Source organism: Lynx canadensis, chromosome A2 (genome assembly GCF_007474595.2).
Source record: "Lynx canadensis isolate LIC74 chromosome A2, mLynCan4.pri.v2, whole genome shotgun sequence".
NCBI lineage: Eukaryota > Metazoa > Chordata > Mammalia > Carnivora > Felidae > Lynx > Lynx canadensis.
The window spans coordinates 162,758,067-162,772,233 of NC_044304.2; the positions used below are offsets into that span (position 1 = coordinate 162,758,067).

The following is a 14,167-nucleotide window of genomic DNA, read 5'->3' on the forward strand; positions in this document are numbered from 1 at the left end:
CTAACAAATTACTGCAGAAAGAAGAGAAAGAGAGGCAGAAGGAAGGAAGGAAGGAAGGAAGGAAGGAAGGAAGGAAGGAAGAAGGAGGAAGGAAGAAGGAAAGAAGGGAGGGAGGAAAATGTCTTGTTCCAGGGGCACCTGAGTGGCTCAGTCAGAGCTTGGAGCCATCAGTTAAGCATCCGATATAGGCTCAGGTCATTATCTAGCGGTCCGTGGGTTCCAGCCCCAAGTCAGGCTCTGTGCTGGCAGCTCAGAGCCCGGAGCCTGCTTTGGATTCGGTGTCTCCTTCTCTCTCTAACCATCCCCCACTCGTGCTCTGTCTCTCTCTCAAAAATAAATAATAAAAAACATTAAAAAAAAAAAAGTCTTGCTCCATGCCTCACATAGTCCCATAAATCCCAAAGAAAGTTATAGTCAAAATTATAGATGCTTAAAGACAAATTCAATAGGTAAAAAGATTCTAAGTACAGTATGTGAGAATTATTTTCACTTTACACTGAATAGAAGGAAATCAAAAAAAGGAAGTTTGCTACTTGGGGATATAGAGCAGAACATAATTAAATTTAGTCTTAGTGGGACTTTGTTTCCATGTCACAAACTGGCCCTCATTTAATTCAATATGTATCAACACAGAGTAAGTCGCTTCACAGCACACTGTGTGCATAAACAAAGGGAGACCACATCTTTTCTGGGCAAAATGATGTTTCCTGTTGTTTCTGTTTAATTAGCGCTGGAGAAAATTCGACAACACCTGTTCAATGACTTGAGGCCACTGCGATGGGAACAGTGGGGAGAGGAGGAGGGCCGGGACAGTAGCCAAAAGAGAGGCAAGTGTGAAGGGCAGGTCAGCAAGGAGTCCTGGGGAGTGGGTGCTGTCCTCCCCAGTAGCGCTGGGCTACTCCCATCAGGAACATGTGGGAGCCCAGGCAGGGTCTTTGGCGGCTCACAGGATGATGGCATCCGTGGTCTTCTCCTTGGAGGGGGAGGGAGGCCCTGAATTCTCTCCCAGTAGCTTCTTCTCTGTCCCTTCCTCATCCTGAAAAAAAACAGGGAGAAGTCAATAATTGTGGGAGAAAAGACAGGACCTTGTTAGCTTCATAGAACTTGAAATTGGGAAAGGAAAGAGGAGGTGAAGGAAAAGATACAGAGGAGGGTGAGCTAGCCAGAGATCTGGGACAGAAAGGGGCAAAGGAGGGCCTGGAGAGGCAGAGGGCAGAGGCCAACCCAGACACGGTGCTGGCACATGCTCCTCGCACAGCAAAGGGCTCAGCCATGTTCCAGAAAGCAGCTGAGCCGTGCTCCCTGATGACCCTCCATGTTCCCAGAGCTTCACCAAATAGACCCATTCTTTCCCCAGTGCATCCTCGAAAACTCACCAGGGGCTGAGAGCTCTGTCCACACAAGCTTCGAAGACCCACGCTCAGGGAAGCCAAAGATACAATGACCTGCAGGACACAGACAGCCAGGAGCAGAGCACGAATTCCTAGGAACAAATTCTAGAGATGAAGGAAGAAAAAGAGATAGTCAGGAGTCTGCTCCTCTGATTCTGCTCTTACAACCATCTTATCAACCCAGCCAGGTATCAGACTCTGTCCAACCACTTCCCACAAAAACGGAGTGCATTTTCCAACTACTGGACAGCGACAGCTCTACGCCATAGTGGTCTGCAATGTGACCTTACCACACCTTATGAAGAGGCAGGTCTATTTCTCCACCCCTCGAATCTGGAACAGCCTATAATTGTTTTGAACAATAAAATACAGTGGAGGGTGACACTATGCCTGGCAGTTTCCATTTCCTGCCTCTTAAAATATGCACAGTGAGATACTTCCTGTTGGAACCTAGTTGCCATGCCATGAGAAGCCCAAGCCCAAGCCACATGCAGGAGCCATTGTAGGCTCTCTGGTTGATGGCCTCAGCTGGGCTCCCAGCCATGTGAGAGCCATCTTGGAGATCCAGCCCAAATGAGCTCTCAGACAACTTCACCCCCAACTGACATCCGACTACAACTGCATGAAAAAAACCCAAGTGAAGACTGCCTGAGTCCAGCCAACCCACAGAATGTAAAAAGTAATAGCAAGTTAGTTTTAAGCCACAACATGTTGGGTGTTGTGTTATACAACAATAGATAACTGGGACAGGGGCACACCAGGAAAGCTAGAAGGGTATTCCATGATGTCCTCTCTTCAGTGTCTCCTCTTTGCTCCTCATTCCCTTTGATTCAGGGAATTCTTATGCTATGAGGGTCTGAAATATGTCTCCAGCTAAATTAAAACCTCCTGAACCACAGACCTAGGTCCACGCTCAAAAAGCCTACATCTTTGCCCTCCGGTGCCCTAGCTCCTTGGGAATAGAGCCTTGTGATGGATCTCTGGAAGACTGGACTCTTCTCACCATCAGTATTTGCATGTAGGTTTTACATCTATCCTCTGTCCAATGTGACTTGTGACTTCTTTGCCATGTCTCTTGGTACCCAGTGGTTGTGGCAGCAGGTTCTGGGTAATCACACACATAGTCGATGTCATAGAAGCCATCACTTTGCCAGGTTAAGCTATTCACACAAAGGACAACAGCAGCCATGGCTATGGCGACACCAGCCAGCATGAGCAGACCTGATATGCAGCCCTAAAAGGGAGAAGTGCAGGGGCTCAGACCCCCCTTATTAAGGATAGAGCCATAAGGTCCTGGCTCCAAACTTGTCTCTTCTTTCCTCTTCACTTCCTGGCCCAGAAATCCCTCCCCATCCCCCCAGTAGCAAAGATCCCAAGGTATCAGGGACCAAAGGGAAGAAGACCGAAAACCAGGGCAGAAAAACAGACATAGGAGGGGGCAGAGGACACCCAAGACTCACTGAAAGTTTTCCCCGGTGCTTCTCATAGACAATGGCCCCAGCTCCTGCTACAATAGCCTGGAAAGACAAGACACAGGAAAAGGCCTCCAGTTTACCCTCCTGAAATGACCCCTCATTTATTCCCAGGACTGCTGATTTGAAGCAGGATCCGAAGGACTGACAAAGAAAGTAAGCATATGGACACTTGTGATGGGCTCCATTACAGCTGCCCCATCCTTCCCAGCCTGGCCTTAGGGAGGGAAGTAGAGAGTAAAAGGGTTTTGCTTGTCCCTTAAGGCACCTTCCTCATGGCAAAGGGCATTTGGATCCGGGTGTTTGGTTTCTTCCCCAAATCCCTGACCCAGATCCAAAGGAACTTTCTCCTCACCCATAACCACTTGCCTCCCACTGAGCTTACAGCCCCTTCCTTACTCACCACAGACCCTGCCCAGAAGGCGCAGCCTGAGGCACACAGCTCTATCCAGGGCCCTAAGCACAGCAACGCTCCAAGGGCACAGCTCACAGCCCCCAGCAATATCTGGGTCACCTGAAAGACAAGGTGAAGAGCCTTTCCACCAGTCCACAGGCCCCAGGAATGGCCACTCAGCTCCTACCTACCTGTCTTTCCTCTCCTTTTCCTGTCTTGACCTCTCTGCAGCTCTGATTCTAGAAGGTTCTGGCCCCTTTACATCCATGAACCAGCAAGCATATCATGGCTCTTCACCATCCCTCTGATGTGAATTCTTATCATTACTTTTTCCTAAATATCACATTTTGTCATCCTACCTGATGATTCTCACTTTTTTCCTCCTCGTTGTCCCTTGGGAATCCCATCATCCCATCCAAGATGGGATGAAAGGACTCCCTTCAAGAGAAAAAAAGAGTTGTGTTGGCTGACAGCTTTCAGTGGTCAGCATTTTCAGGGTCCCCTCATCTTTCAAGCCATGGGCACACTCTTTGGGGATGGCCAACTGGCCACTGGTGAAGCAGGGCAGTGGTATGAGGGCCACTTTCATCCAACATGGCATCCGATAATGGGCAGTCCTTGCTCTGGAGCCCCGTACTGGGCTGGCAGAGACCTTATCGGGACTGCGTCATGCTCTGGTGGCTCCCTTTGCCAATCTTGCTCCTTTTTCATTTCATAGCTGTCACACTGTGACATTGCACATTGAACTCTTGATTCAGCACCTGCTTCCTGGAGAACCCAACAGTCTCTTGGACGTCAACACCTACACATCCCAGCAGCATTTCAGATCTGTCATGTCCAAGTTCCACACCTCACTTGCACCCCCAGTGTCTTATTCTCCTGACTTCCAGGACCTCACTTCCCTGGTCACCCACACTCCAAACCTCAGCATGTTCTTGGATTCCTTTCCTCCTTTGTACCCCAAGCCCACCCACTCCCAAGTAACATCATTTACAGATAATGTCAACTCCTCTGTTTCTTTGTCATTTCTACTGTGACCCAGGCAGGTGCAGACCCTCCACCCTTCTTATCTGGACAATTCCCAGCTGTGAGGCAGCCCAGAGCCCAGGTTCCTGCTCAGAAGCCACCCACAGCCTTCCCACCACTGATGCTGATTCAGGACAACTTCTCACCTTGTCACTCAAGGCTCTCAGCAATAGGGCCCTAGGCTGCATTTCCAGTCTGATCTGCCAGAAACCTCATTCTCTTTACTCTGACGGGACTTGCCCGATGCATACTCTCTTCTCCCTCCTTGTTCCTGCCATTCTCCTGACATGGGATTTTTTTTTCTTCCATCTTTCACCTCTGTCTACATGCACTCTTCCTCCATTCAAGGTCTGGCTCAGAAGCCAACTCCTGCAGGTCAATTCCCAAGGATCTCACCTGCTTTACCTTTAATTCTAGTTATGCGTGTAGTGATCTGATCCCCTCTGATGGATGTTGAGCACTTTTAGGTTACAGCCTAGGGATTCTCTCTGTAATTCTCCCCGAAGTGCTTATGATATTGCCTCACATCGGCAGGCCCTCAGTTCACATGGGTTCCATTCAACTGAGCTAACAGCCCCCAGGGATTCTTCCACCTATCCCCCACCTCCAGCTGGGACAGCCCGTGCTGTATGTACCAAAGAAGAGGCCCATCATTCTTTTCCATCTAAGTGTGTGGGGAACCTGCTAAAACTTTCTTTTCCCAAAAAAGATGGGATACAATTAGTAAGTTCTCATGAGGAGTCAACCCACTTTTTTTCCATCCTATGGAAGGAGAGTTACCATCCTCTGCAGTACCTGCCACTCTTACCCCCAGTGCCAGCTGCCCATAGCTCATCCTGGCCTTGAAAGGGCTAGTGTCCGGAGGATGAGAAAAAAGCTCCTTCAGGGAGGCCCCAGCTTTGAACAATTGTGCCAAAGCTGATTCCTGGTAGATGTGGATGTTGATGTGAGTGGGCTGGGACAGCGTAGAGGCCACATCGACTCCATTCACAGTCACCATATTTTGGGTCATCCTTCCTGCTGGGAAGAAGATGTATGCAAGTGAGGTCTGGGAACCAAGTAAGATAAAAAGGAGTATGTCACCTGAGTGAAAGGAGAGAAAACGGTCCCTTGTCAACATCCAAAGGGTCTTTCCAGAGCAAGTATCAATGTCACCGTGGCCTTAATCTGGGATGCAAATCCAAATCACCTCTAGAGTTCTTCACCACGTATATTCTTGGGTCTCTCCCCAGAATTGTCTGATATGGTTTGTCTGGGTCTTGGGTTGGACAAAGAAAGGAATCTGAATTATTTACTTAGTATACATATTTACACATGACACTTCCATATGGTGAAAAAATTCAAAAGATATAAAAGGGTATACTTTTAAAACCCTCCCACTCCTCTTGCTCTCCCACCACCTAGTTGCCTTCTAGTCAGAAACTAATATTATCATTTTCTTCTATATTCTACAATGACATTTTTTGCACACAAAAACATATAAAAATATTCTCTTCTCCCTTTGTCCACAAATGGCAGGATACTACATACACTGTCTGCACAATGATTTGTTCACAGAACTGTATTCAAAATGATCCTTTCTCACTCATTTGTCCAGCTGCAAAGTATTCCGTTGTAGGAACGCATCATGAATTTTAAGCAGTCTTCTATTGACAGACATTTATTTTCTCTTGCAAACAATAATTGTCTCTTACAAACCAGTGAATAATTGGTTACAAACAATTGGCAGGTAAATGGGATAAGCATTTGTCACTTGAATAGATACTGCCCTCTATGGAGCTACCCCATGAAATTCACACTTAGGAGCAAGATGGAAGAAGGTCCACTGCCCCTCTCCATGACCAGAGGAAGGTGTCAGCAAATCTTTAAGTCTTTTTCGAATGCATATCAGGAAAATTACATTTCATTTTAGATTTTAATTAGTTTTATGTAATATACTGCCCCCTTCCAGTGTATATCTCAGCGACATTGGACAAATTCATACATTTGTACAACCCCAACTACAATCAAGACAGAGAACATTTCTATGTTGCAAAAGGTTCTGCAATGTTCCCTGCCCAGTAAGCCCCCCAACCCCTGGCCTGAGGCAACCACTGATCTGCTTTCTGTGACTGTTCCAGTATAATTTCAATCCATAATTCTCTTATTATGAATGATATTGGTCATTGTTTCCTATGTCTAAGAGCCATTTTTTTCTCTTCTTCTGTGAACTCTCTGTTCATATCCTATGTCCTTCTCATTTTTACTGTTTTGTTTTGTGTAGGAGTTCTTTGCGTATTCAAAAAGTTGCCATCTGTGATATGATTTCCAAATATTTCTTTACAATTTCACGTTTAAATGTCAATCCATCTGGGATTTATCTTGTAAGTTGGAATGTATGGGTCCAAGTTGTTGTGAGTTTTTTTCCCCCAGATGGTTAACTTCTGAAGGATAAGGTCTGTTTGAAGAATATATTATCTTTGTCCTACTGATTCAAAATGTTCCCTTGAGCAAAAACGAAATTCTCATTGGAATTCAGGGCTATTCTAGTCTTTATACTCCACCCATTGGTGTTTCTGATGAGTCGGGTACCATTGCCACAATTTTAATTATGAGTATAGGGTTTATGGAGTGCCTGGGTGGCTCAGTCAGTTGAGTGTCTGACTCTTGATTTTGGCTCAGGTCATGATCCCAGGGTCATGGGATGGAGCCCTGTGGGCTCCGCGCTGAGCATGGAGATTGCTTGAGATTCTTTCTCTCTCTCCCTCTGCCCCCTTCCCTGCTCCTCTCCCTTCTCTCTCCAAAAAAATTTTTAAAAAATTTTAATGAGTATGGAGTAAATTTATTTTAAAAAATTAAATGAGGAGCACCTGGGTAGCTCAGTCGGTTAAGTGTCCGACTTCAGCTCAGGTCATGATCTCACAGTTTGTGGATGCAAGCCCCACATCAGGCTGTATGCTGAACGCTTGCTCAGAGCCTGGAGCCTGCTTCAGATTCTGTGTCCCCTTCTCTCACTGCCCCTCCTCCACTCGTGCTCTTTCCCACTCTGTCTCTCAAAAAATAAATAAATGTAAAAATTTTTTAATTAAATGAATATGGAGTAAATCTTTAAAGAGTATGGAGTAAAAATGAGGATATTTAATTGAGTTATTTCATAACCCTTCATGTTATTTTTTTCTTTCATGGCCATTTTTGCTAGGTTACTTCTCCATATGCACTTTGGAATCAACTTGCCCACCTCCGAAAGTAACCCTCCATAGTAATTCTAATGGGCATCCTACTTCAGCATCAATGATGGAAATCATAATCATATCAGTAACAATTCTAACAACAACAATGATGGCAATCCTAAAGTCTTCCCTTTGTATTCTATGTTCTTTTCAGAGCAGTGCCATACTTGCACCTACCTGTTCTTTTTGGAGGTAAAAGGACAGGTGTTTGACAGTTCTGCAGACACACAAGGAGGTTCAGACTTATTGATAGACATACATAAGGACGTCCGGCTGGATTCCAGCCAGATCTCCCCTGGGGTCCCAGGAGCCAGCATCAGGGAACAGCCCTCTCTGAGCCTCCTGGGAACCACCACTTCCCCCAACACATTACAATCCCAGCTCAGCTGAGCCCCCTGCTCTACCTCTGGACCAGACCAATCCCATGAGAACTCCCCTCCCACACCACCAGACCCCTGCTACATCAGGGCCCTCCACTTTCCAGCTTCACTCTGAAGGACTTCTCACCACCAAACCACCTGAGTCTCAGCTACTGCACTGGCCATGAAGGTAGGGTGAGGCCTGGTGAGGTGATAGAGAGCCAGGCTGCTGCAGCCAGTACATGTCCCTCCCTTCCCCAGGTCACATTCTGTCTAGGGCATCCCGCCACCCCCAAGCAGGTCCTATAGGAACTGGGAATGGGGGCAAGCAGCATCCTGTGAGATAGGATGGGGGCTTTGGGAACTGGCTTTGGAGACTCTGCAAGAGAAAAATATCCTGTGGTGAGAGTCTCCAGGGAAGGGGCCACCTGGCCTGTGGGGGCCCTGCTCACCTGCTGTCCTCTGGGAGCCCCTGCCAGCGGGTAGGAAGGAGAAGAAGAGCAGAAGCCAGGGGTAGAGGGAGGAGGGCCTGACCTTCAGCACCGCAACTTCCCAGAAAAAGGCTGAGGCAAAGGGGCCCCTCTGGGGGGGGTCCAGTCTTGAGTAGATAACCAGGCTGGTGAGGAGTGGAGGAAAGAGACTGCGTGCATGGGAGTGCACACACATACACACACACACACACACACACACACTTACAGCACTGGCAGATCTGTGTTCAGAAAGCACCTGCCCAGGTGGCCATGGGGGAGAGGAAAGCTTCCCAGGGTTTCCCTGGGCTGATCACCTCTATGGACTCCGAGGCCACCCACCTTGCCCCCATGCTCTCCAAGCTGGAACCCAAGATGTACTGGCAGCTGGAAACCCCCCACACAGGGGCCCTTCTGCCTGGGCTGTCTTCCAGAGAGGCTGCAGCTAAAATTCAGCCTGCCCCTCCTCCACCCTGCCCCTCTGGTGTTCTATCAACCTCTTTCTCCATCCGCCTGGTGCCCAGCTCCAGCTCAGCCCTCCCTGTTGGCACACTCCCTGCCGTCCCCCATCCGGAAACCCAAAGAGAGAGCAGGTGAGGCAAGCCCACAGACAGGCAACCCTTTCCCAGGACCCCTCCCCACCGGACTCCCATCCGCCCCCTCACAAGCCTCCAAAGCCTGGTCCAGAACTTGCTGAGGATGGTGGGAGGGAGGGACCAACTGCCTGTGGAGAATGGACTCCAGGAAGGTGGCAGGAGCAGAAGGCAGGTGTGTCCCTCTTTGATACCAAGTCAGTCTGGCCTTGACCTCCCCCTCCACAGGCACACAACTTGGTCCTTCCTTGTGTGTGATGTGTGTGGGAGTGGGGAGCGCAGCTTGAACAGGCCGTGCAGAGCTGAATGGCTGTTGGTAGAGAGGGAGGTGTTTAGGGGCTGAGGGGGGTCCCCGGGCCCTCTGTGGAGCACCTGCGGCAACAGAAGTTCACCTGGAAGCCCGTCACTTGGGTTCTTCCCAGGAGCCCAAGGGCTCCGGGTGGGGACCGCGATGGCACATGCAGGTTGGGAAGAGTCTGGAGAGGTGAGGAATCCAGGGCACTGCTTGGTGCAGACCTCAAGGCCATGGGAGGATGGGGGGACAGCAGGTAGAGGGTGAAGGGGGAGGCTCCAGCGGGCTCAGCATTTGCCACAGCACCAGGAGAGTTAGGCTGTCCTGACAAGACACCTCTCAAGAAAGGGCCAGGGATGTTGCTCTGTGATCAGGGACCTCCACCAATCCCAAAGGCCAGTGAAATCTTTGGAAACATTCTGCCAATGCTCTCCCTGACACTCCCTTCCTCCTCCCTCCCAGAAAGATGTCCACGGGCATGGGGACAGTAGACAGTGATGAGGTGGCCCCTGGAGCCCTGCAGCCCACCCACATTGATGTGCACATCCACCAGGAGTCAGCTCTGGCCAAACTCCTGATAAGTGGATGCTCCTTGCTTCGTTCCCCCACCTCCAGCGACCTCTCCCAGACCAGGAGCAGGAGCCGGATACTGGTGGCCTCCTGGGTGAGTAGAGGCCCAGAGGGGTGCCCATGCTCCCCACATCAGGAAAAGAAGAACTTTCTTTTGCTGTGCACACTCCTTACCAGCCTCTCTGAATCAGATGCTGAGCCAATTTTATCTTATTAGAAATCAAGATCTCCTGTGCTCCATTTCTGACTTTTTTATGTACTTACTGGCTTCTCCATAAAAGCTGTAGGCAGAGTGGGCTTTGGGCTAAAAGGGTGCAGGAGAGACATGGCCACTTAAAGTCCCACCTGATGGAGCCCTGAGCCATCCCCTCCCCTCCTCCAGACCCAGCAGGGCTGGCTCTCCCTCCTCTCTTCTCCCTTCTCCATTTCTCTTCCATGGGGGGTTCCAACTGTTTATATCTGGAATCCTCAAACCTGCCTGAGACTTGGGGTCAGAGGGTTGCTCCTGGGCCCAGGCATCTGGGAATCAGCTCTTAGTTCTTCTCTTTTCCTCCAGGTGGTACAGATCGTGCTGGGGGTGTTGAGTGGGATTCTAGGGAGTTTCCTGTACATCTTCTACTCTTCCCCCTTGTGCAACTCAGGAGCTGCCATCTGGACAGGGGCTGTGGTGAGTGCGGCAAGGGGATGGTTGACAGGCCAAGAAGGGGCAGAGTCACCTCCTATCAGAGGTGATAAACCACCACCATCAGTACCAGCACCATCATCCATGGTACTATAAAATGTCAGCAATCAAAAAGTCCCTCAGTTATTCTAGGCTGAGAATGCAGATGAAAAAACAGTCAAGGAAAGTGGTGGTCTGTCCAAAGTCGACCAGCCAGCTATCCTGGTTTCCCGTCCTGGCCTTCTCCCACCAGGTGGGCCACTTCACCCCAATTCAGCAAACATCAACCGAGGCTCTAGGACATAGCTGATTTCCAGACACTTGCATTGAGATGAGGAGGAAGAACATACTAGAGAGTGTATACTCTACAAGATAAAGTCAACTCTTCATCATTTCCTGGTGCCCTGTGCGGGCCCTGTACACAGTGGGAATCCAATAGGGGTCACTGAAAGACAGTGATGAATGTCAACAGATGGGTGTGTGCAACAAGGGCTTGGGGGCAGGTCATGGTAGCACTGAGGGGCCCTTTGGCATGCCCACATTCACAGAGTAATAGCAAAACACACACATTTATTGAGAGAGGAGCCAAAAGTAATCATCCTCATCTACCCAAAGGCAAAACACTCAGATTAGTTCTAGAATTGCCAGATAGGATTTGAATCCTTCTGTCTACCATGACGTACTAGATGTCCTGTTCTATCAGCCCGGGTTGTGGGGTTGCTGAGCACCTGCTGGGACAGGTGCCTGGACTAGAGAGCACCCAGAGACTCATCCTGCACTGAGAGCTTCTCCAATATCCTAGGGCATCCACCATCTGGAACTTTCACAAAGCACCATTGCTTTAAAAGGAAGGTTTTGGAGAAGGGAGGGAGGGCTCTCCAATGTCCCTAAAACAGAGGATCCTGCCACCTCAAGAGTTTGATCCTGGCCCAACCATCACCATTAGCTTACTACAGATGACAAAGCTTAGCTCAAAACTTCAGGCCCACCTGCAGTGCGCCAAGGAAGGACCAGCCCATGGCTGGCTCTGTCTGATGGGGTTACTGGCAGCTGAAAGGCTTGTATCTGCTGTGTTAGCCCTGCTCTCACCCATCTCTCCCCAGGCTGTGCTGGCTGGAGCTGTTGCCTTCATTTATGAGAAACGGGGTGGCATCTACTGGGTGAGTTTGGGGAAGGGCAGGAGTGGGGACCAGGCCCAGAAGCTGGAGGCCACCCAACCAAGCCTTCTGCTCAAACACACATAGGCTACATGGGCCTACCCCTCTCTCCCCAACTGGGTTCCCAGAGACACTGAGTCTCCAAGGTCTCTCTCTGCCTCCTCTGCTCACCAGGCCTTGCTGAGGACCCTGCTCGCCCTGGCAGCTTTCTCCACGGCCATTGCTGCTATCATCATTGGGGCTGATAATTTCTATAAGGGCTACTTTGATTTTGGAGACTTTATCTGTGATGTCTCCTCGAGCACCTGGTACAGGGGCACCCCGCCCCCCAGCACTCCGAGTCCAGAAGAAGTCAGAAGGCTGCACCTGTGTCTCTCCTATCTGAACATGCTGAAGGTAGGGGGGCAAGAGGGAGGGGTGCAGCTGGCAGTGGGCAGGAAAGACCAAGATGGAACACAAGAGTAAGGCTGTGTTACCTGTTCCACACCTAGCTTGACGAGTGTCACCACCAATGTGGCATTAAACAAACTAGAAATAGTTCCTGGGATTGTGGGTGTTATAGATTTGTGGAAAATACAAACACTGAAATAATAATAAATGAATTAACCTTGTGAGTGTGCAAAGTACTCCAAAGACATTAAATGCATGTTCTCCCTTGATCCTCTCAAGCCTTGGGGCTGCTGGGACACCAAATCGTAGCCCGAGCCCTTCACTGTCGGAACAAGGACACTGAGGTCTGATGAGAGGGGTTTCTGGCTGCTCTCTGCGTGCTGGACTCGTTTACCCCCCCATGCACAGCTCCCTCCTCAGCCCCTCAAGAAGCTACAGACTTGAGGATGAAGGGGTAGAGAGAGACCCTAGGTTGGAAATGCATGACAGCACAGAGCACAGATGGCAGCACTTTGGTGGTGACAGATTTGGTCCTCTGTCCCCAGGTCCTGTTCATAAGTTTTCAGGCCATGCTCTTGGGGGTTTGGGCTCTGCTGCTTCTGGCATCTCTGGTCCCCGTGTGTCTGTACTGCTGGAAAATTCTCCGATGTAAGGTGAGTCCCTAAAGTATGCTTCTGTGTTTGGGTGGAGAGACTGTCCAGAGGAGACAGAGATGGAGAGCCCATGGCTTGGGGAGGAGAAAAGAGCCCTTACAGCGAGTCCCAAGGGGCATCATGCCTGTCTTTCTACACCATTGGTGGCCCAGTTCAGAGAGCCTCACTCCTTGATCAAGTGGTCCCCACGATAAGGACCCCAGGAAGGCAGGGAAGTCCACATCCATGGTGAGATTCTAGGGATCTTTGCGTCAGGTACCAGGCGGCTAGTGTTGGATCTGGTTGGCTCCAGAACTAAGCTGCCCTGGAGGAAAGGATTTGCACCTTCTCTCCCTGGGCTATCTTGCCCCTCTGCCTCCCTTAGGAAACAGACCAGAAGAAACTGCTTCATGTGAGTGAAATCTAGCCTTGCTTTTCCTGAGTGTTCAAGCCTGGACTCTTTCTGGACTGCATGTTCCTGCCTCTGGCTCCTGGGAGAAGGACAAGACTGGGGAAAAGAGATTCTGCAGCAGCTCCAGCTATCCTGCCTCCACTGCCGTGCCCACTGCCTTGCCCCACTGATCGTGACAGAAGCTCTTCTGGCTGACTCACCTTCACCATCCCGCTCTGCTTCCCATCCCTCCTGAGCAGTGGTGCTAATAAATATCCTACTGTTGCTCCCAGCTTCTTGCACAATTCTTCCAGGGAATTTCTCTTGGCTGGGAGAGGTGGAGGAGAATGAGCTGATGCAAACCTAAGATGCTCCTCCCTCTCCCAAACTTCCATCTGGGTCTGGAGTCACTGGCCATGAAAGTAGCCTCTCTTTGAGGATGGTTCTGGAACTGTACATCCAAGTGCCTGTGTACAAAGGATGAGGCAAGCGGGGGCTCTGAGCCCTGCTCCCTACGATTCAGATTTAACAGAGTGAATGCTGGGCAAACTGAGAATTAGTTTTGTTTTTTGGGGGAGGGAGGGGTTGTTGTTTTTTGGTTTTTTTGGCTGTTTGGAAAAAATGAGAAACAGAAGATGTAATCATTTTGGAAATTATTTTCTTTTAAAGACAGTTGAGGGAACAAACCCTGAATAGTTGCCCCATGAAAAAAATACCTAGAACTTCTGGAAACTATATGAATCATATATTTTTAAATTCATGGCTAACTTGAATAGGCTACAATAGAAGTAGGAGCATGAATTCAGAGAGCTGAGGCTTGATATTATGATCTGCCTGTCTGGGACTTCTATGAGCACCCACACATTCAGTGCTGCCTTGGAAGGATCCATAGAACTTGGCACAAGGTTGTACTCATGGTTGTACTTATTACAGCAAAAGGGTCCACAGCAGTATCAACCAGGGACAAAGGTGTATCAGGTAGACTCAGGAGGAGTCTGGGTTCAGGCTTCCGATATCCTCCTACCAGTAAGGGAGGGACAATAACACAGTTCAAAGGTGGGGGAAGGATAATCAAGTATCCCCCAAACTTGGAAGGCACTTTGAGACTGGAAAATGAAGGAGGCACTCCATAGCATTTACACAGAGTTTTATTCAGGCTAACA

The 14,167-nt window shown here is 49.4% G+C and overlaps 2 protein-coding genes across 9 annotated transcripts; one reads left to right on the forward strand and one right to left on the reverse strand.

The window, feature by feature from the left end:
* Positions 1 to 689: 689 nt before the first annotated feature.
* TMEM176B (transmembrane protein 176B) lies at positions 690 to 8,378 on the reverse strand. Of its 6 annotated transcripts, XM_030308812.1 has the most exons (9): positions 8,304 to 8,366; positions 7,670 to 7,709; positions 5,473 to 5,541; positions 5,092 to 5,303; positions 3,267 to 3,377; positions 2,852 to 2,908; positions 2,395 to 2,625; positions 1,377 to 1,496; positions 690 to 1,036 (listed from the first exon to the last, which is right to left on the reverse strand). In XM_030308812.1, the coding sequence occupies exons 4-9, from the start codon at positions 5,293 to 5,295 to the stop codon at positions 944 to 946; spliced, it is 816 nt and encodes a 271-aa protein (XP_030164672.1). In that variant the 5' UTR covers positions 5,296 to 5,303; positions 5,473 to 5,541; positions 7,670 to 7,709; positions 8,304 to 8,366; the 3' UTR covers positions 690 to 943. The 6 variants fall into 6 exon arrangements, with proteins under 6 accessions (XP_030164672.1, XP_030164675.1, XP_030164676.1 ...); XM_030308815.1 differs by lacking the exon at positions 7,670 to 7,709 and having other exon boundaries at positions 8,304 to 8,371; XM_030308816.1 differs by lacking the exon at positions 5,473 to 5,541.
* Positions 8,379 to 8,798: 420 nt separating this feature from the next.
* Positions 8,799 to 13,296, forward strand: TMEM176A (transmembrane protein 176A). 3 transcript variants are annotated; one of them, XM_030295888.1, is made up of 7 exons: positions 8,799 to 8,911; positions 9,666 to 9,867; positions 10,330 to 10,440; positions 11,538 to 11,594; positions 11,766 to 11,987; positions 12,527 to 12,634; positions 12,999 to 13,296. In XM_030295888.1, exons 2-7 carry the CDS (start codon positions 9,670 to 9,672, stop codon positions 13,038 to 13,040), a joined length of 738 nt encoding a protein of 245 aa, XP_030151748.1. In that variant the 5' UTR covers positions 8,799 to 8,911; positions 9,666 to 9,669; the 3' UTR covers positions 13,041 to 13,296. The 3 variants fall into 3 exon arrangements, with proteins under 3 accessions (XP_030151748.1, XP_030151757.1, XP_030151766.1); XM_030295897.1 differs by having other exon boundaries at positions 9,670 to 9,867; XM_030295906.1 differs by lacking the exon at positions 10,330 to 10,440.
* Positions 13,297 to 14,167: the final 871 nt, after the last annotated feature.